The sequence below is a fragment of the Gracilinanus agilis genome, chromosome 1 (genome assembly GCF_016433145.1).
Source record: "Gracilinanus agilis isolate LMUSP501 chromosome 1, AgileGrace, whole genome shotgun sequence".
Lineage (NCBI taxonomy): Eukaryota > Metazoa > Chordata > Mammalia > Didelphimorphia > Didelphidae > Gracilinanus > Gracilinanus agilis.
In genome coordinates, this window is record NC_058130.1 from 194,351,255 (window position 1) to 194,374,287 (window position 23,033).

Below are 23,033 nucleotides of genomic sequence, written 5' to 3' on the forward strand. Positions count from 1 at the left end.
CTGGCTTTTCTTAAACCTTACACTCTTCTTTGAATTCTATGATCCAGTTATACTCACCTATTTACACTTCTTCACGCAGGAAACTTTCACCTCTTGACTCTCTGCCTTTGCTCTGGTTGTCCCACAACAAGAAAAAAATACCACTACCTTACATAGCACTATATCATTTTCCAAAGCATTTTCACATCCCATCTGCTTATCATAACCTAGGAGAAAGGGTATTGTGCTAAGGAGGTAGGAGATATTATTACCCCCATTTTATAGTTGAGGGAAATGAAGCAAACAGGTTAAATGACCTGCCTAGGTCACAAAATTTTAAGAGTTTGGGGTCAAATTTGAATTCAGGTCATCCTGACTCTAAATCCAGAGTTCTATCCACCTGAATTACCTCACTGCAAATGCAATTGGATAGAGTGTATATTAAATCTCAGAAAAATCAGATAGGTTCACAAACCACAGACTTTATTTACTTTTAAATAAAAACTTTTACTTTCCTTCTTAGAATCAATCCATGGCAAAAGAACTTAATAAAAATTAAGTAATGGGGGTTAAGTGACTTGCTTAGGGTCACAGACCTAGGAAGTGGTTAAACATACTTTCTCTAGTCCTGGCTCTCAAACCTCCTCTGAGCCACCTAGCTATTCCCCAAAAACCACAGACTTTAAGCAAAATTAAGCCAGTGTTAAAAATGGAAAGATTAGAGATTAGGATTTAAAATTAACACTGTTTATGCAAGGCTAAAGAATTTCCTCCAAGTTCAATTCATTGCCTATACTATTATATAAATTCTTTTACAATGATATTTATAAGCAATTGTTGCAATTTCCTTCCAAGATCTTCCTAATTCCTATTCAATGGATAAAAGCTGAATTTAGCACCATTCAAATCTTTGAACAAAATATAATACAAAAACTGGTTTCAAGTAATTAGGTTCTAAAGCTCTACATTTACCGAAGTTACTAAAGGGTATAAGAAACATAATATTAATACAGTATTAGAACTATAAAATTACATATGTAAAAGTGTTGAAAAAAATCTTCACTAGCAAATGATGTGCTTATAGTAATTTTTACTTTGGGGTTAGTTGGAGAGGAAAGAATTAATTTATTTTTCAAGTTGTACGTTAATCAGAAACACATGTTTCTGATCACTGCAGTATAGTGGAAAGTATAGAGGCCTATATAAGTCAGGAGACATAGTTTCTTGTTCCAACTCTGCTACTACAATAGCTACCCAATCATAGCTAAGATGACATTTTTCTGGACATATCAGTTTTCCCATTTGTAAAATAAGGAGACTGGACTGGATGATCTCTAAGGTTCCCTCCCAGTCCAGAAATTCTATGTCTATGAGAAACTGTAAGGAACATTTCTCAAGCTATATTTGTAATATGTTATAAAACTAAATTCCTTTAATTTTTAGTTAATTAAAGGGGAAAAGAGGAAATTTTAATAAATCTACCACTCAGTTTACAGCTTAAAGAAATGATCTGGTTTTGCTTTTACAAGTATAGTGAAGAGAGGAAACAATACAGAAAAATAATGGAAACTAAAAAGATTTTTTTTCTTGGGTACACATTTTCTTAGCCCTAATTTCTTAATACATCTAGACCATTAAAAATCAAATACATGTTGTAACATGCTATTAGAAGACCATAATAAAATAGAAATTCCCCATGACAATTTTTATATCACTATCTAACTACAATTACACTCAACTTCTATATAGATTTTTCTTCATATTAATTTAATAATAATTTCCTCAAGACTGATAATAACACTTCAATTTAGGATTTATACTTTTTTTGCCTTTATATTCAGAGAAAATCAGTTTAAGGACTAATACATGATTCATATATTATCATGTGATAATATATGATATGATGCAAAGGAACAAGATTTTAGTAAAGGTACTTGGTGGTATAGGCATCTGAGGTATTAAGTCTATAATTTTCCCTGACTTGCTATGTCACCTTAGTTGATTCAACTGCTTTAATTTTCTCAACTGAAAAATAATACATGCTCAATCGATGCCTATTTTTGAGATGTGGGGATTAAAGAGGTAATGCTTGTAAAGTAATTTGAGCTCCCTAGAAGGTATCTCACATGACATAAGTGCCCAAGAAACAACTAAAGAAGTAGAGAGAACATATTCCATTATATTTCCCTCTTTAATATTTGGCTCTTTTCTTTACTTCCAATTTTCTAAGTTGTTCTTTTCTTCGTCTTCCCTTCTATCTATCACTAATTATAAATGCATGTTATTTGCCACCCAACCATTCCAGTTTCAGGCTCGTGGAAAACTGAAACCTTAAGCTCTAGCAAGAAATTCATTCAACCCTTACATTGCTACTATTAATTCAATCACAAAAAGTACACATACTATGTTATAAAGGCTAAGGCTACAGATAGTACTAAAATAAATCTTGCAGAGGTAAGAACAAGTAGCATTTTTAAGCATTCATTCCTGGTGACTTTAATGATTAATCTCAAAACCTTGGAATCTGAAATGAAATCTACCAGTAAAGCACCTCATCATTCTGTAACTATTCCTTGTCATCAGTTAAAGGAATATAAATCTTCACTTGAGAAAAGTTCTATATGATCACCAAATATATAATAAAAATGTTTTAACTCAATAAATTCCAGCACCTACAGAAAAGTTCAAGGAAAGATGCAAAACAAATTTAGAACTAAACCAAAAACTAAAAAGTGAGGGCATATAGATAGGTTCCATAAATGTTCCAATTAAATCATAATTCTTTAACACTAAATGTTCAGGGTGTCAATTCAAACTCCTCAAACATAACAGCAAACTGAAATATTATTTTTAATGTTGAATTGAAAAATGTCTTTCAAAACAATGCAACATAATTGTTTCTATGTTCTCATTGTCTTTCCCAAGAAAGTTCAAATCTGGTCTCAGCTGTGTGACCCTGGGCAAATCATTTAATCCCTACAGTTTATTCCTTGCCACTTTTCTGTCTTAGAATTGATACTAATAGAAGTGTAGGGATTTTTTTTTAAAGGAAAAAAGAGAAAGGAAACTCATTTTGTAAAGGGGCAGATAAGTGGCTCAGTGAGTGGACAAAGAGCTAGGCCTAGATTTGGGAGGTCCTGGATTCAAATCTAGCCTCAGATATTTCCTAGCTGTGTGAGCCTGGACAAGACATTTAACCCCCCAACTCAGCCATTTACTGTTGATTTAAAGACTGAAGGAAAGAGTTAAAAAAAAAAAAAAGTCAGCAAATGGTAGAAAATTGGATCATTCTTATCTAAAAGGTGTGGAGAAACTGAATTATATAAAGGGTGGATGACTTGACTGAAGTTGTAAAGCAAGTCAGGGAACTCAAATCAAGAGCTCAGTTCCTCCTTATATTCACTAAGCAAGGAAAGAATTTACTTAGATGTTTTATGTTATTCTGCTTATCACAGCAAGATGATCTAGAGTCATTTCACATAAAATTTCAAAACAGGTAAAAGAAACATATGCCTTAGACTAACTAGAATATTTCACAGCAAGGGATAGTATTAAACCTACTTAGCCTACTAAAAGTCTAATCCTGGCTTCAGCAATTAACCTCACTAATGCCAAAAAGGTCAAAATGATGGGTGATAGAATATTAATGTCCTTGAACTGTCATGGGTTTTTAGAAATGGAAAGAGCTTTGGAGATCAGTCCAATTCAGTGTGATTATCTAAAGGTGTGTTCTTAAGTCCTGAAATATAGTTAGTTTTGCTGTGCTTGATTAATGCCATGAATTCCACTTCTCCCCCCAAAAAAGAAGGCAAAGAAAACAGATCAGCATATGAATCAGCCATAATTTCCTATTCTGGATAACTGTTACTATGGTATGGACATCAGAAGAGACTAAATCTGGCTTTTATGAAGTATGGATTTGTCAAACTCACGTAATCAGATTTGAATGTTATTACAATAACTTACCTACCACACACTTGCTCACAGGCTCTAATCTAAATACTGACACCAGCTGTGTAACCACTGGTAAGTAACATCTCTGAACCCCAGTTTCCTTATCTGTGCTGAATATAAGATGATAATAACATCAGTGTTTATCATATCGGATCAAATAAGCTAATAAATACTAAGCATTTGCAAACTTGAAGAATTATATTTGTCAGTTATGATAATTGTTAAATATTGGGGTTCTCTCATGCCATTACTGATCAAATACAGGGAGATTAAAGAATATACTATCAAAATCATGAAATAAGGCTACATTGTATATTAAAATGTTGGCTTTCATTAACAACATCATGTAAACATTTTTTGGAGCCTTTGCTGCAAAACGTTTGCTAAATTTACTTTAGGAAAACTTAAGACCAGGGTTCAAATTCTTCTAGATATTAGCTGTGCAACCTCAGTAGCAAGTCACTAAATCTTTATGAGTCTCAGTTTACTCATTTTTAAAACCAGGGGAGGGAACTAGATTATTTATAAAGATCCCTTCCAACTTTAAATCTATTTTTTGTTCTCTTACTGACAAAACTGGGGGGCTGGGAGGTGAGGAGAAATCAAACTGGGTGCTTTTTAAAGTATGGGCGGCAAAAATCCTTCTTCAAACATAATTTTTCATCCACACGAAAATTTATAGCATGACCTGACTTTAGAGTACCAAGGAGTTTTATTTTTTCCTTAAACCGCACAATCTTCCAATTTAAAAAGAGGTTTCCACTTGGAGGAATTGAAAGAAAAAAAAGATCAAATCCTCAAAACGGAAGAGACGTTTCCAAAACAAAAAAAGAAAAGGGGAAAAAAAAAAACAAAAAACAAGACTGCCCGTATCTACCCCAGAGAACACCTTGATCCGAAACTCCTGCCTAGGAATCGATCCGGTTAGAAATCCAATCTTGTAGCCGACTCGAAGAAGGTTATTTAAGAGTCCTCTGGGGTCACCTAAGGCTGAAGCATCCCCATCAGAGACCCCTCCGCCCCAGTCTTTCTTTTTCCTCTCCAACGAATAAGCAAAGAAAGAAAACCCTTCTCCCGACCCCTTCCCCCCCTTTATCTCCCCGTGAGTTGTCCGGGCCCCTCCCCCACCTTGGGACAGACTCCATCATTGCTGTTTCCGCAATGACAGGACTAATGCAGGGGTCCCCCCCCATCTCACCCCACCCCCAAGACTAGACCCACCTCCACTCCCTGGGACACATGGCCGGGATTCCGGGTATCCCCAACAACAAAGGCACCTCCCCTACACCTCCCTCCCGGCCTTCGCCTTCCTCTTCTCTAAAGCCCCGACGGGCTCTGCCTCCCCGGCAGCTCTCGGGCCTAGGCGGTGCTGCAGTTGCAGCAGGAAAAGCAGAAAAATGGAATAGCCCCCCGCTCCCCCCACCCCCATCTCGGGCCTCATTCCCCACCCCCACCTCCTAACCGTAAACCCACCTGCACCTCCGCGAAGGGCTGGGCTGAAGGAGCCGAGGGCGGGGAGAGCCTTTCTCTCCCGATACACCGGGAATGTCCGTCCCCCTCCCACTTAGCACAAGTACACACACTCCGGATCTCTCGTCTCCCTCCCGGAGCGAAGGAATCTGCCACCGCCGTCGGGGGACCCCTTCCTATGGCGGCGGGTCCTCTTCCCGCCCGGCTAGAAGCAAGGCGCGCTTGTCTGGAGGAGGACGGACTAGATAAGACCGCGGCGGCGGGAGGGGGGAGGAGGGAGAGGGGGGGAGGCGGCAGAGGGGAGTCGAGGCCCCAGCGTACTCTTCCTCGCTGCCTTGAGCCCGGGGCCGCCTCGCGCCGGCTGGTTCGAGCGAGTCTTCTGCTGAGTAACGGCTCGAGCGCGAGAGGCAGCTCAGGGGCCTTACGTCCCTCGTGGTCGTGGTCGTGGTCCTGTTCGCCGCTGCCGCCTCTTTTCTTCTAATGCACGGCCACGGCGGAGAATCGATCAGGTCTCTTCTGGTCAGGCTCCTGGGCTCCCTCACGTTATGAGTGGGAAGACAGTGGAGCGTACGAAAGTGTATATGTGTATATTGGGGTCGGCGGGGAGGTGGGGGGCCGACCAACCCAATCCACGGTAAACCACAGTTAAGACACCAACCGACTGATGGCCCGGGTCCCACACAACTCAGGGCTTCAGTCTGCGCGGGGGAGGAGCGACCCATCCTGGCTCTGTGTTCTCGCCAATCAGGAGCCACCCAGCTGAGCGAGAGGAGCTGGGGACCTGCGGAGCGGCTGAGCGGTGACGGCAAGAGGCGGGGATTGCGGAAAAGCACAGCTAATCAGAGTGGCCGTTTCAGGTCTTCGCTTTGATAGACGTCTGAGGCCGGGCCAATGGGACAATTCCCATTTCGAAGAAAGCGGGTCCAGTCTTAGGGGTTTGAGAAAGAGAAAGGGGGTGGTTCGTCCTTGTGGAGGGGTGGGTGCTTTTGCGCTGGGTGTTGCTAAGGTACTGGGGAGTTTCTCCAGACCCTTTTTCCCTCCTTCACCCCAGGAGTCACGTGGGCGTTGGAGGAAATACAAAAACGCTTCCTTCCGGGTCAGCCCAAGAGTTTTTGTGATCTCCGCGTGTATTCTCTGCAGCGCTGCGACTCTTTCTGGCCAAGTACTTGGGTGCCTTTTTTTTTTTGGCGGGGGGCTCCTTCTTCTCCTACTTACCTACCCTGTACCCCAGGCCTTCTCCGCAGCCCCTGGAGCAGGCATCTTCCGAAATGAGCTCACAGAAAGGGAACGTGGCCCGTACCAGACCTCAGAAGCACCAGAACGCGTTTAGCTTCAAAAATGACAAGTTCGATACCAGTGTTCAGACGAAGGTAGGGACCGGCCAATCGCCTTTGCTCCTAGTCAGGAAAAGTTACATCAGAGGAAAGGGGGAGAAACCGAAATAGAGGGAGAGAGGTCAACGGGGGAGGACCTCCGAGGGTGGTGAAGAATGGAAAAAAGCACCGAACTTGGGAATCTTAAATAAGTTGGCTCTGAACGCCTGGATCTACTTAGTTACTTACTCCTTGGACCCATTTTGCCCCCTTTAAAATAAGGGGTTGGAAGTAGATGATCCTCAAGCACCACCTTGGGTCCAACATTCCATGATACTGGTCCAAAGGAATAGGGAGTTGGCTGCTGTGCAGAACTTCTCCCCAGGATAATGATCCAGGTTATGCATCTTGAGTTTACTTATAAGAATATTGATGGAAGATAGCTATCACAATAGAGCCTTGGACCTGGAGGCAGAAATACCTAAATTCAAATTTGATCTAGGACACTTAATTGCTGCAACACTGGACAAATCTGTTTGCTGTAGTTTCTTGATCTGTAAAATGGGGATAATAGTAGCCCTTAACTGCCATGGTTTTTGTGAAGATCAGATGAGATAAATTTGTAAAGCTCTTTGCAAACCTTAAAGTGCTATATAAATGCTAGCCACCATTCATTGTAAGTTCTTTGATGATTTGGGCTCTTTTATCTTTTATACATAACACCGTAACTTACCCAAAATTAGGTGCTTTGTGAATATTGAATTGCCACGAACCATAGATTTTATTATTCTTAATGATAGATATTTGTCAGCCTTCAAAGAATGCCAAGCTTGGTTCAGAAACTATCTAATCCAAGGAGGAAACAGACCCAAGGAATTTAAATGACATGCCCAAGACAGCTTCAGAAGCTTCTGCATTTCTCTGTTTGGCTTTCTGTCTTTTACTCAGGGTTTCCCAGGAAACAAGAATTTGATTTCTCTGGCAAAAGGAAAGGGGCTTTCAATATGTGTAATATAGTACAAGTCCCATGAACAAGGAACATTCAAGCCCACAGACATCCACCTCTATTCTCTTTCCTTTGCTGTGAGCCTTACCTTTCCCAAAACAGCCCTGGAATTGGTTAATCCCTCTCCCTTTGAAAACCCAAAACACTAGTAAAACACCCTTCTCTGGAGAATACCACCTTTTCCCAGGGATCTCTCTATAAACTATTAGGCTTATTGGTAAATTGAGAGTTAACTGCCTCCTCTTTCCATCTCTCTTCCTTCCACACCCGCCCCCACCCCCCAAGGGGAGCTAACCTAGGAATTACTAGAGTATAGCATTCCTTTTTGGGATAAGTATAAAGTTTGACTTGGTTTCAAAAAAGCTTCACAGCTGTCAGATGGAAGACATAGTATGTGTGATTGATTGATGGATTATATATCAGTTTGTCTGAAAAAAATGCTGCCTGCTCAATATGAGTTAGTATGTTATGGCAGCCACAAAACCTAAGGAGATCTTAGGCTGTATTGAGACATGTTATTCTGACAACCAGCATTTATTAATTGCTTACTATGTATCACATACTGCCCTGAGTCCTGGGGATATAAATAGAATTTAAAAAATTCTTTTTTTTTTTAATTTAGATTATTTTCTCATGGTTACATGATTCATGTTCTTTCCCTCTCCCCCAAACACCCCCACCCCCAACCAGCATGCAGTTCCATTGGGTTTTACATGTATCATTGAACAAGACCTATTATATTATTGATAGTTGCACTAGGGTGATCATTTAGAGTCTACATCCCCAATAATACCCCCATCAACCCACGTGATCAAGCAGTTGTTTTTCTTCTGTGTTTCCACTCCCAGAGTTCTTCCTCTCAATGTGGATAGTAGTAATCTTTCTCATAAGCCCCTTTGAATCATCCTGGAACATTGCATTGCTGCTAGTACAGAAGTCCCTTACATTAGATTGTACCACAGTGTATCGATCTCTGTATACAATGTTCTTCTGACTCTGCTCCTTTCACTCTGCATCAATTCCTGGAGGTCTTTCCAGTTCACATGGAATTCCTCCAGTTTATTATTCCTTTGAACACAAATAGTATTCCAGTTTTTTTGCCACCACAAAAAGCATGGCTATAAATATTTTTGTACAAGTCTTTTTATCTATGATCTCTTTGGGCGCTGTATGGAAGGGCAGGCAGTCTTTTAGAGCTCTTTGGGCATAGTTCCAAATTGTCCTCCAGAATGGTTGGATCAGTTCACAACTCCACCAGCAATGCATTAATGTCCCAATTTTGCCACATCCCCTCCAACATTCATTACTTTCCCCTGCTATCATTTTAGCCAATTTGCTAGGTGTGAGGTGGTACCTCAGAGTTGTTTTGATTTGCATTTCTCTAATTATTAGAGATTTAGAACACTTTCTCATGTGCTTATTGATAGTTTTGATTCTTTATCTGAAAATTGCCTATTCATGTCCCTTGCCCATTTACCAATTGGGGAATGGCTTGATTTTTTTTATACAATTGATTTAGCTCCTTGTATATTTAAGTAATTAGACCTCTGTCACAGTTTTTTTTTTTTTTTTACCCTTGTACTTTGGTGTATTGTCTCATAGGTGGAAGATTGGTAAGGGTGGGCAATGGGGGTCAAGTGACTTGCCCAGGGTCACACAGCTGGGAAGTGGCTGAGGCCGGGTTTTGAACCTAGGACCTCCTGTCTCTAGGCCTGACTCTCACTCCACTGAGCTACCCAGCTGCCCCCCACAGTTTTTTGTTATAAAGATTTTTTCCCCAGTTTGTTGTTTCCCTTCTGATTTTGGTTGCATTGTTTTTGTTTGTACAAAAACTTTTTAATTTAATATAATCAAAATTATTTATTTTACATTTTGTAATTTTTTTCTAACTCTTGCTTGGTTTTAAAATTTTCCCTTTCCCATAGATCTGAATTTAAGGAATTGTAATTTAATGGAGTCCCTTTGTTCATCTGAACTTGATTTTTTTGTTCTTTTGAGGTATCTTATAGGTCGGTGGTGAGGAGAGTAAGGGTTCTGCAACTACTCTGCAAGCATCTTAACCTAGAAGTCAGAATGAAAAAATTCTAATGCCTTCCCTTTGTTATTTCCAATTTACCCAACAAATAGCTTGTTTTTATGTCGTCTGTCTTCCCAATTACACTATGAGCTTCTTCAAAGTAGGTACTGTCTTTTGCTTTTCTTTGTATCCCTAGCACTTCAGCACAGTGTGTGGCACATTATGAGTTCTTGATGTTTATTGACTGCGTACATGAATGGAACAATCTCTATTCCAGGAATAAATATTTTCAAAAGGAAGGTTTTTGACTCGAGAGGTCATCTAAGGAATTGTACAGAAGAGTAATATTTATTGAAAGAGATAGTCAATTTAGAGTTTTGGTTGTGTCACTGTATAAAAGGTTGGCATCAATGAAAGAAGGAAGCAAGGGGGGAAAAAACCAAAAACAACACTTATTAAATACGTACCAGGTGCCAAACACCAGGGATTCAAATCCAAAAGCCAAGACAATACTTATACCAAAGGACCTAACATTTTAATGAGGCAAACAACTCACTGAGGTATGGTGGTCTAGGAGGACACTTTAGTTCTAAATTATTGGATTGATTTATGGGGCTCTAAGGGAGGGGGCTGACATACTCCTATGAAGAACGGCAATGTTTATTTGACTCTGGTTTATGGTTCTAGAACTGGAGATGATTTCCAACTTTGAAAATCTGTGATACAATGAAAAGAGCACTTTGGCATGTCAAAGGAAGTTTAATTCCTAAATAAACAAAATTCTTAAGAGTATAGTAACATCATACTGAAGATTTTGAGAAGAGGATTTTTTTAAAAAAAACCTACTTTCAGTCTTAGTAACAACCATTAAGAAAGAAGGGTGTGAACTAGGCAAACAGTTAAGTGACTTGCCCAAGGTCACACAGCTAGGAGCTTTTTGAGACTAGATTTGAACCTGAGTTTTCCCATCTTCTAGGCCTGGCGCTTTACTGTGCCACCTAGCTGCCCCCTGGAATTTTTTTTTAATCAAATTTTTCCTTTTTTTCCAGATTACATGTCTATATGATTATAAATAATGTCTCAGTATTTGTGATCCATCCTTCTTCCCATCCCTCCCCCCTCACCAAGTTGGCAGGAAATATGATATAGGTTCTACAAATGTTGACATTTCCCTGTTCACAAATATTTTTGTTCCTCACTATCACCTCCCTCAAGTCACCCTCCCTTTTTTCTGTCCCCTCTTTTCTTATTCCGCATACCCCTTTTGCTTCCCTATAGGGTAAGATGGGTTTCTATAATTAATTGAATATAGATGTTATTCCCACTTTGTACCAATTCCAGTAAAGAACAAGCTCTATCCTCTATCTTCTCTTCCACTGTATTGATTCTTACTCACCGCATGTGAGATAATTTATCCTCAATTTTCTCTCCCTTTCTCTTTTCCCAGTGTATTCCTCTTTCTTATGCCTTGATTTTGTTGCGGGGGGGTGGGGGGTAATGAATATAATTTCATCATATTTAACTTACTCCCTGCTTTCTGACTATGTATGCTTCTATTCATTGCTCTAATAGTGATAAAGTTCTTAAGTATCTTCTGTATCTGAAGTCAGAGAAGTACCTTAGGCGTTTAAGTATCATGGATATTAGTAATGCAGGCACTGAGTTACCCTCATTGTTTCCCTTGATACTTTAAGTACCTTAAAATTCTCTTGTAGCGTGTGTGTGTGTGTGTGTGTGTGTGTGTGTGTGTGTGTGTGTGTGTGTGTGTGTGTGTATCTTAAGTAACCTAGTTAACACTTTCTTATGTAGGAATATTATCAGTTTAAGTCCATTGAGTTCCTTGAGGTTTTCCTTTTTTTTACCTTTTGTATTGAATTTGATCATCATCAAATTTTCTGGTCAGCTCTTCACTTTAATGCCTGGAAGTCTTTTATTTCCTTACATTTGTATTGCTTCCTTTGGGGTATTATGCTCAGTTCCACTGGGTGGGGATTCTTGGTTGTAGTCCTAGATCTTTTGTCTTGTATATTTCATGCCTTTTTGTCCTATATAATCCTGACTGTGGCTCCATGATATTTGAGTTTTGGGGTTTTTTTCTGGCTGCTTGAAGTATTTTCTCCTTGGCCAGGGAGTTCTGGAATTTCACTATAATATTCCTGGAATTTGTAAATTTGGGATCCCTTTCAGGCAGTGATCAGTAATTTCTTTTAATTCCTGTTTTCCCCTGTTGTTCAAGAATATCAGGGTAGTTCTTCCTGATAATTTCTTGCAATATGATGTCCAGGCTCTCTCTCTCTTTTTTTTTATCATAGCTTTCAGGTTGTCCAGTGATTCTTCAGTTATCTCTCTTGGATCTATTTTCCACGTCAGTTTTTCCAGTGAGATATTGTAGATTTTTCTCCTATATTTTCATTCTTTTGAATTTGTTTTATTGTTTCCTACTATCTTACGTAGTCATTAGCATTCATTTATCCAATTCTGATTTTTAGGAAACCATTTTCTTCTTTAAGGCTTTGTACTTCCTTTTTGGAGAGTTATTTTCCTATTTAAGGTTTTATATTTACTTTTTTAGGAAGCTGTTTTCTTCAAAGAGTTTTTGCTCTATGCTGTTGATTTTTTTTCCCATCATTTTCTTCTCTAATTTTTCTTCTAAGTCACTTATTATTTGTTTTTTAATCCTCTTTCGGAAATCTTCTAAGAGTTCATTTTGGACCCACTCCAGTTTTCAAAAAATCTTGTTTCTGTGTGATCTTGGATCAGCATTTAATTCATTAAATACCTATAATGTACAAAACACTGCAAAGGAGAGATGCAAAGTTTAAGTAGAACTTTTGGTTTAATATTAGGACAAGACACAAACAGATACAAGTTGACTCAACATTGCATGGCAAGTACATAGAGAGTTGCAAGAAAGAAAAAAGGTTCCATGTGAGTTTTGAGGGAAATAGTTACTAAATGAGAAAGAAGGTATGGCTTTTAATATGAGGTAGCACTTCAGTTAAGCTCTAAAGGATAAGGCATCATTATGTAATGGTGAGAGGGCTAGTTTTGAAGTCAAGAAGACTTGTGGGCTGATTCTTCCTCAGACATTTAGTAGCTGCAAGTTAACCTTTCTGAGCCTTGATTTTCCTTGTTGACTGAACCAGTTAGTCAATAAACATTAAGCACCTTTTGTGGGCCAGGCATACAAAAATGAAAAAGACAGCCCCTGCCCTCAAGGAGCTTAACTAATGATGATACAAAGCTGAAAGGAGAAAAGGGGCAAGATAGAGGAGTCAAAGGAGTGCAGTAGGTGGGGAATGAGGAAGACCATCTTGGACCCCTTCCTTAATGGTAGTTCTGAAGTTCATGTAGTTCACCTTCCAATCAGAGGGACAGATATTTCAATGAAAAGATTTCTTAGGATATGGAAGAGAAGTCAAAAAGGTCCAAAAAGAGTGAAATAGATGAGAAATGAAAAGAAAAAAAATTTTTTTAATGCTTAATGTGTTTCAGGAACTGTTCAGAGCTCTAGAAATATAGAAACAAGAAAGTCTCCTCTCTCAAAGAGCTCATTTTAATTAGGAGAAGACAAGCCAGAGTTAGATGGGGGAGGGAGTAAGCATGCACCTGGTGGCTTAGTTTGGAAACAACCAAGTAGGTAGCCTTGGTTCAGAGGTAAGACAAAGGCTCACCTATCAGCTTTAGTGGGAAGAAAATTGAGGTAATAATAATATCTCTAAGGGTTATTGTGAAGATCAAATGAAATAATGTATGTAAAATACTTTACAAGTCTTAAAAGTTCTGAATAAATGTTAGCTATTTCTTTTATTATGAGTACACATTTAGTCAGAAGAGGAGAGGGCATTCCAGGTATATTCTCATGATTCAGAGGGATTCAGATAAATCAAAGAACCTGGCAAGGAAGAAGATATGGGTTTCAATTCTGATTCTGAAATTATTGCCTGTGTTATTATGTGAATTAAAGGCAATTCACTTAACCTCTTAGCACTACAGACAATTTTCTAAAATTGTTAATTTTTGGAGAAGGTTGTAGATCTGCTTTGATTAAAGTTTTTCATCTGCTGCTTCTTACACTGAAAACATGGGTTCTTCCCGTCTTAACACTCCTTCCTCCAGTGTGAGTTCTGTTTGGCTAGAGCATGGGTGTTGTAAAGGAGAGCAATATAAGACTTTATCTGTAGGGTGGCATAAGATTATAGAGAGCTTTGAATATCAGGTAAAGGATTTTAAGCTTTACAGATATTGAAATTTTTTGAGCAAAGGAATGACATAACCAAAACTATATGGAGAAAAAAAGATTATTCTGGTAGTGGTCCAATGGACAGATTGATGGGGAAAAAGGTAAAGTGGAAAAAACTTTTAGAAAACTATTTCAGATAGTCTACTGGTAAAGTGAACCTGTATCAGAATGATAGCTGTGGTGATAGACCATCTACTGACATGTAGTAGACACCTACTTTTTGCCAGGCATATTATGGTAGATGGAAGAGATGTTGTAGAAGTTGGAATGAGTTGGAATGTAACTGGTTAGAAAATGTGATGAAGAAGCAGGTATACCAGAAACAGAAGAGAATGGATGAATGGTAATTTTGCTGACAGATAGTGATTTTGGAAAGAGGAGCTAGGTTTACAAGGAAATATAATGAACTTGATTTTGGATAGGTTAAGTTTAAAGCTGCCAGGTAAGTAGAGTTATGATGCAGGCAATTGGAAATATGAATCTGTTGCCAGAAGAGTCAGGGAGATTCAGAACTGATATAGACTTAGGAGTCATCTGTGTAGAGGTCATGAGATTACTAAGTGAGACTGAACAGTCACTTGAGGAACACCTATGTTGGGTTTTCTAGAAGACAGATGAGAGAGGAATAATTAAAGTAGTAAGAGAACCAGAAGGATATGTTATCTCTGATGCCACAAGAGTTAATATTTAGTAGGAGAGAGTAGTCCAAGAATGAAGTTAAAAGAGGCTTTCAGATACAACGAATTGAAAGAAAGTCATTGGTAGTAGTTTCAATGAAGGGGTGTGGGCAGATGCTATTACAAAAGGATATGGAAAATGGGTATTAATGGAGTAGAGATATCAGTACAGCTAGCCATTTCAACAAGATTAGCAGTGAAAATATGAAGGTAGTATATGAGGATCCAGGAAATGGACCTTTAAGAAGTGGAGAGAGACAAAGAGATAATGAAAAATGTTTGTACAAAAATATTTATAGCTCCACTTTTTGTGATGGCAAAAAATTGGAAAATGATAGGGTGTCCATTGATTGAGGGATGACTGAACAAATTGTGGTATATAATGGTTATGGAATACTACTGTGCTGTAAGGAATTCTGAACTGGAAGAACCTCCATGAACTGATGCAAAGTGAAATGAGCAGAACCAAAAGAATATTGTATACAGAAAGTGAAAAATTGTGGCACAATCAAATGGAATAGATTTTGCTATTAGCAGTAATGCAATGATCCAGGACAATCCTGAGGGACTTATGAGAAAGAAAGCTATCCACATCCAGAGGAAGAACTGTGGGAGTAGAAACATGGAAGAAAAACATATGACTTCTCTAGTGGTTCTATGGGGTATATGATTGGGGGTTTTGGTTTTAAAAGATCACTCTTACAAACATGAATAATATGGAAATAGGTTTTGAGCAATAATATATGTATAACCCAATGGAATTACTTGTCAGCTCCAGGAGGGGGGAGGGAAGAAGGGAGGGAAATATCATGAATCATGTATCCTTGGAAGAATAATCTAAATCAATCAAAAAAATTTTTAAGTGGAGGGAGAAAAGGACTAAGATCTCAGGTTGGATATGCTTAGTCTTCTTAGTGAAGTAGGAAGCAAGGCCATCTGATAGTTTGTAGGGGTGGGGAGAAGAGATAATTATAGATTTTAAAAAATTTATTGACCACTTATTATGTACTTTCTAGTGTTAATAATAATAAATGTTTGTTGTTTGATTGAAATATTTGTGAAGTGAATAACATTTTCTCATTCTGTTGCTAAAGGGGAGATACATTCCCATGATGAAATAACCCCTAACTGAACTGAAAGCTTTTGATTAGAAAGGGGTTAAAATGATTGGCAGCCTTACTAACTACATGCTGGGTACCCTAGTATAATAGCAGCATTATGCTTTTGTATTTTAGTTTTTATATAAGTGGTCACTAATCTTCCATTAGTACTTTCCCATCTCTAGTTTCTTAGTTCTGCCATTGGCTTTCCCCTTTTTCCCTACTCTCACATCAAAATTATTTTTATCATAATTAGAAGATTCTTAATTTTATTGGTCACAGCTCCCAGAACTTTATTTCTCTCTTCTAGATTTTGTTTCAGTATTTAAAATATATGAATATGCCCTGGCTACAATATCTCACTTGAATAATGGGGATATACTGCAACTTAAAATGTCTTTAGACTTTTGTTTCTAGAAAACAAACATTTAGTTCATTATTTTGTCAGAATTATGTTAGGAATGTAACATTTGGTTTAACTTATACTTAATTGGTAATACTTAGAAGTAACATTTGATCATAGTCATTAGAGACCATTGTGTCTAACTCCATTTAAAGGATGAGGAAATTGACTTGCCCAGAGTCCCATAGCTAATAAATATCTGAAGTGGGATTTGAAGCCAGGTCTTTTCAGACTCAAAGTGCAGTACTCTAACCACTACACCATTCTTCCAGTCTTTACCACACTTATTATTGCTTAATTAGAATTCACATAGTTGATTGAATTATCATTATGTAGAGACACCTATTTCATTAAAGAGTGCTTTGAGATGAAATTCAAAGTATCCTGAGAATACTCCATCCAGCTGATAAGTCTCTTTTGTTCCTACTTGCATCTCTGAATGCCCTTTCTCATTTATCAGCACTCCTTTTCAGACCAAAGGCCAGATCATCCTAGGAAGCTTATGTAGTGAGAAGGGGCATAGCAGTGTTCCCAAAAGTAAGGTCAAGAAACTCAACCCTGGTAGGTGTTGGCTACAATATGTGTTGTTTTAATCCTTGGGACTTTTTATTTAAGTGTCTGTGTCTTAGGACCACAGCCCCACAAGCAGGTATACAGGCATTCTTGTTTTCACCAGAGCAATCTACTGCCACCTAAACCCATTACTGGTCTTTGAGTACTTTTCTGAACCTAGATTTCTGTGGAAGGCTGAAATTGAGATAAAAAGGGTGAATAAAAACCCTAAGACTCCTGCATATAGCCTCCTTCAGTCACTTTCAATCACATTTATCTCCTTTCATGTACTGTCTCATATTATTAGTTATTTTGGTATAGTTCTTATTTGTAGCTATAGGGCAAGCTTCTGGAATGTATGCCAGACACCTCAGGGGTGTGTTGATGCTCAATAAATGTTTGGTACCTAGATATGGGAACTCTATATAATTTTCTCTGATTCTATATTAGAAAACATTGATGGGAGAATGTTCTGGAAAAATATGTAAGGTTTTCTTCAGAAGTCATCAGGTTCTTTTTCATCTTTATTGCTCCCATTATCATGTTGAATAAAATTATGCCACAGATAACTGGGACTTAAGTAAATGAAGACATCTTTTTAAGATACTGAGTAGTCTAGTGTCTTATAAAACTATCTCTCAGAAGTTGATAAAGCTATAATTTTAAGACATTTGGTTAATTATAATCCTGATTTTTGCAGGCTTTGCAGTAACTACCCAATTAAAAGAACTATGGCTCTATAGTCAGAATATTCTATTTGCTACAAACTCTGCATATTATTTACTCATTGAAGTTATAAACTTGAAAAAAAGTTTTGGTATCAGTTATATAGTAATTTAGTAATACTAAATTAAAGGTGTCCTTTTACCATAAGTTGTCCAGTAAGAATAATCAAAGCGATTAAGACATTTTGCTAACGGGGATAGTTTTAATGAACCAAATATATTTTGTAACTTTCCTGAATTAGGGATTGAAATTTCAGTAATGTTGACTCAAACTGTCTGACTTGGAAGAAAGAAGTTTGAAAAGTACTTTAAGAAATTTGTGTGCTACGTATGTGATATTTTAAAATTCTTTTGACTTAAAAAAAACCCAAATTATATAAGTATATATATATAATATATGTATATGTATACATACATATATATGAAGTTAACCTTCATATTCCTGTCTCAAACTATTAAGACTTTCTATTAAAATATGCCTGATTAATCTTAATAAGATATCAATCTTCTAGGCCCACCTGAGACATGCCGCCTACATTATCACTTGGGCCAGAACTGATCCCTTTATTATCTGATTCATCAGTAATAGAATTTCATTTATGAAAATTTTATATTGATCAAATAGAGTTTTAAAAGCCATTTTGTAACAATAATTTGTAGGTTTCTTAGAAGCCATTCACAGCACCTTGGATTTAATATATTAATTTAAGCTAGGGATTATTTAAAATACTTCCTTGTCCTTTGAAGACTTATGTACTTATACATATTTAGCTTGGTTGTCAGGTGGCTGAGTGGTTTATTTTGGAATTATTCAGACATTATTGAGGTCATCAGAGGAACAATATTGTTATATCAAAATACAAATTTATCTATATGAACATTCAATGTATTCTTTTCATTTTTTTCTCACAAGGTATTATAATATGCAGTGCTATAGTTACAATTGATTTGAAAGTAGAAAATAGTTATGCCTTAATCATACTATAACCCAAGCAAATTTAGAGATTATTCAGATATTATTGAAGTCATCAATTAGAGTAATAATTTTGACTACACAGTATAAACTTGTGTATGAGAACACTGAATGTATTCTTTTCTTACAAGATGCCATATTCATGCTATCTACCCAAGCAAACTTAGAAGTAGAATCCTCAAATATTGACTATGGACAAGACCTCCCTGGGCCTCAGTTTCCTTATCTGTGAAATAAGATGTTTGGACTGGGTAGCATCTGAGACCCCTCTGCCCCCAGTTGTGCCACTTCAGTCCAGAAAGTTACTTGTGTGGTATGTGAGGTCATGAATGGAATAGACATCATTCATCTAGAAACAATTGGACAGTTGATTGAATCTTGTTTTCAGGATTACAGAATTGGAAGAGATAGTGGGAGGAAAGGGTTTGGCCAGAAGGATAGATGGTGGTTGAGGTTTTACAGGTGGCCTGTGAGAAGAGGAAAGTGGAGGAAAACATGTCCAGGGCTTTCCGTTAATAGCGTTTTAGGAGGGGCAGTCACTAGTTCAGAGGAATGATCTGTGAATGAAGAGAAGGGGATAGAATAGAAGAATGTAGAAATGGTAAGATATGCCAGCTGATTAGATATTGGTGACTGGGTTTGCCACTGATTCATGTTGTTGGTTCTTAATTGACCCTTCTTTACTTCATGGTGATTCTTTTCTTATTGACTTTCTGTCACATTGCCTGCAAATCTCCTCAAGGCCAGTAGGTTATCTCTTTTCTCTCCTCTCTCAGCAGAGGGCAGTGCCTCTGACTTTAATGAACAAAATGGAAGATAAGTCTAATGAGTTCTAATATTTTCCTTACTCTACATAGCAAAACTCCTCTACATCTAAACCCACTTCTCCTTTGCTTCAGTGTCTGGGAAAGATCCTTCTCCTTGCTAAGACTACTCATGCCCTTTATTTCTCCTCTAGGAGTTTGCCCTATTGCCCATTCTCTTTGTTATCTTAGGCAGTTATCTTCCAGTTCATTCTTTACTGGCTCTAATTGTCTCTTAAGATCAACTACAAATTCAGCTTGACATTTCAGCTCCCTCAACAATCTGGCTTCAGCCAACCTTTCTGGCTCTATTTCCCATTATTCCCACTTCATGTACTCTATGTTCCACTTAAACTGGACAACTACCAACTGTGTCCTAAATCACATTCATTCTACTTTCTCCTTGCTATCCCATAAATCATCTCCCAAGCCTGAAATGCACTGCTTCCTCTGCTCTGCCTGTCAAAATCCTAATTTGAGAAGGCAGGCTTGAAGGATCAAGACTCCTTCAAATTATTTTTTATTTTATATAGTATACTACAGTGGTTCCCAAACTTTTTTGGCCTACCTCCCCCTTTCCAGAAAAAATATTACTTAGCGCCCCTTGTCACATACTTTCACTACCCCCTTACAGTTATTTACCACCCCCAAATGCACCTGTGTCCATCACCGCCCTCCTGGATCACTGCAGCACCCACCAGGGGGTGGTGGTGCCCACTTTGGGAATCACTGGTATACTATGTCCCACTTCTCCCACCTCTGCCCCTCCTCCATGTAGGCTTCTTGAGGGCAAAGACAGTTTTCTTTCTTTCTTTTTTTAATGCTTGCCTTCTGTCTTAGAATCAATAATCACTATTGATTCCAAGGCAGAAGAGCAATAAAATATAAGCAATTGGGGTTAAGTGACTTGCCCAGGGTCACCCAACTAGGAAGTGTCAAAGTCTAGATTTGAACCCAGGACCTCCTATCTCTAGGTCTGGCTCTCTATCCACTGAGCTACCTAGTTGTCCCTTTTTTTCTTTTTATAATTGCTTGCTTAGTACCTAGCATGCTTAGAGTGCTTAATGAATGCTCATTGCTTAGAATCCACATTTTAGTTGTATCACATTTGATCCCTGCTATAACTCTGTGAAATAGGCATAACAAATATTATTATCTTCATTTTACAGATAAAGGTGCTGAGTTAAAAGTGTTTTGGGAATTTTCTTAAGTGATTTGCGTGTTTTCTTATAAGTATTAAATGTCAAAGGCAGGGTTCAAATTTAAGTTCAAACTTCCTGACAAATTCCAGGGTTTTTTCCACTACATCCTGGTCACATGAGTAATTAAGTGCCAGAGGCAGGATTCAAACTCAGGTATCTTCTGACTTAAATTCCAAGACTTTTTCTTCTACATTGCATAGCTTTAGTTCTGTGTGTCATACTTTAATATTGACTTGTCAGATAATCAGCATTTATTAACATCTTGAATCAGGCATTGTGCTATGCTGTGGTACAAAGAAAAGCAACAACTAATTAGTTAAGTACAGGAGATATATACAGAGTAGATAAAAGGAAATTAGAGAAGGGAGGCATTAATGGGGGGTAGGGGGAGTTGGAAAAGGCTTCTTTCAGAAGGTGGAATTTGACCTGAGTCTTGAATGAAGACAGAGAATCTAAGGAGCAGAGTTAAGGGGGCAGAACATTCCAGGAAAGGGGGACAGACTGTGCAAAGGAACAGAGAGAGAGAAAAGAGATAATGAAGTGTGGTATATGAACAAACAAGTAGGTGAGCATCACTGGATTATAATGTGTATAGGGAAATAAAGTAAAAGAATATTGGAAAGGCATGAAGTTAGCTCAAATCAGCAAGCATGCATGTATTATGGGGTCAAGCAATGGAGATACAAAGTCAAAAAACAGCCCCCCCATTCTTGAGGATCTTATTGTCTAATGAAGGGACCACTCTTTAGAGGGCTTTAAATGCCATACAGATGACTTTGTTTGATTTCAGAGATAGTAGAGAGCAATAGGAGCTCACTGAGCAGGAGTGTAACATGGTCAAACCTCTGCTTTAGAAAAACCACCCTAGCAGCTGGATGGAGAATGTATTATAGGGGGAGAGAATTGAAGCAAGGGGAACAGTTAGAAAGTTGTTGTAGTCTAGGCAAGAGATGATGAGGACCTGAACTAGGCTGGTGTTGTATAAATAGAGAGATATAAGAGGGGAAAATGGGAATTATTATGGTTGGACTAGATATTTAAGGTTTGGTAGCCAGAAATCGATTAACTCAATTTCAAAATAAAATAGACCCAGGTCAAAGATGGCTTTTATAGTGGTTTATTTACAATTAGGAAGGTTGATAGCAGGGAAATTGAGAGAGAGAAACTCTGGCCCGGACCGGAGGCCCAAAACCAGGTAGGATTCAGAGCCCCTAGCAGAGGAGCACAGAGGTTAATTAAACAAGACTTCTAGCCACAAGGCCTCTTCCAATAAGAGAGGCCTCCTTGAGGGTAGAGCTTCCAGAAATGCCAAGGGAAAAGAAAGAGAGTCAGCCTAACTTACCCACGTGACAATTCAAAGGGAAGCACACCAAGCTCCTTCAACACCAAGTTCAAAACGCCAACAGCTCCCCATAGGAAGTTACCATCATATTTAAAAGATAGCATCTTTTGTCACTTCCTTCATCTACCTCCAATTTCAAGTGGACAAATGACAACCTCAATTCTGTTTTGAAGTGCTTAGGGGGCAGTCCCTTGTTTTTGATTTGCCACTTACTATCATGTGTGGGTCACAGACCTCCCCCTCCCCACTTAATTCTAAGTTGGGTGGGGTGACATTATTTCTTGTGGCTAAAGTCTAAAAAATGAATGAGGGTAAGCTAATTCCATTTGCACAGAGAAAGGCACATGAATAGGAGAGATGTTGTGAGGATGTAAATCAGAAGATTCGACAGTGGTTTGGATTTGTGGGGAGAGTGAGAAACTGAGGATGACAGAAGTTATGAACGTGGGTGACTAGGATGTGGTCTTGTGTTCTTGATAGTGATAGGAAAGGGGGATATATTGAGTTTTAGATGCCTGTAGCAGGAGACCTCTATGGTTAGTGTATATGAACTGGACAAAGATCCAGAAAAGGAGACCTCAGGAGGAAAGGGAAGGTCATTGACAATGGCAGGCATTTCAGAGACAAGAAGAATTATGAAAAGGCTATTAGTTCTGTCTAAACCTTAGATTTTGGAAAGATAACGGTTTCTGTTTTGGATATGTTGAGTTTGAGATGCCTAAGACATCCAATTCAGAATGTCCGAAAATCAGTCAAGAAATTTCTTGCTGGAACTCGGGGAGAGAGTTGACATTTTGTTTACATTGTAGAGAGATTTTGGAAAACACTGAACAGGCATATTCAGATCAACTTGAAGGGTCTTTTTGTTTTCTTTTGTTTTTTAGAGTTAGGGAGGCATGAGGGTTTGTAGGCAGAGAGAAGGTGCCAATACATAAGAAAATGAAAAGAGGGATTAGGGATGACAATTGGGGGCAATTTGCTGGAGAGGGGGATGGGATCAAGGATTTTATAGAGGAGTTGACTCAGCTAGAAGGGCCACCTCTATTTTGGAGGCCAGAATGAATGATGGCAAAATCTATTACTGAGGAATAGAATTTTAGTTTTGCTGAAAGCTGAAAGATTTGGAGGAGGCTGAATAAAATAAGGACAGGCCTTGAAACTATATCATATAATAAATAAAAACGTTATTAGAATCATAATGGCTCTAAAGCTGGATAAAACATCAGAGGCCATTTAAACCAGTCCTCTCATTTTATGGATGAAGAAACTAAGAC

At 38.3% G+C, this 23,033-nt stretch overlaps 2 protein-coding genes across 3 annotated transcripts in view; one reads left to right on the top strand and one right to left on the bottom strand.

The window, feature by feature from the left end:
- ABHD17B (abhydrolase domain containing 17B, depalmitoylase) overlaps nt 1–5,612 on the bottom strand; it is a 34,857-nt gene extending 29,245 nt beyond the window's left edge. The window contains exon 1 of the mRNA XM_044659456.1: nt 5,407–5,612. The gene's annotated coding sequence lies outside the window, so the exon portion shown is untranslated. The remainder of the gene's footprint in view (nt 1–5,406) is intronic.
- Nucleotides 5,613–6,490: 878 nt separating this feature from the next.
- The window catches only part of C1H9orf85 (chromosome 1 C9orf85 homolog), an 82,732-nt gene continuing 66,189 nt past the window's right edge, over nt 6,491–23,033 (top strand). For both annotated transcript variants that reach the window (XM_044659465.1, XM_044659471.1), the window contains exon 1: nt 6,491–6,773. In XM_044659465.1, the coding sequence (XP_044515400.1) occupies nt 6,672–6,773 (102 nt within the window). In that variant the 5' untranslated portion in view covers nt 6,491–6,671. The remainder of the gene's footprint in view (nt 6,774–23,033) is intronic.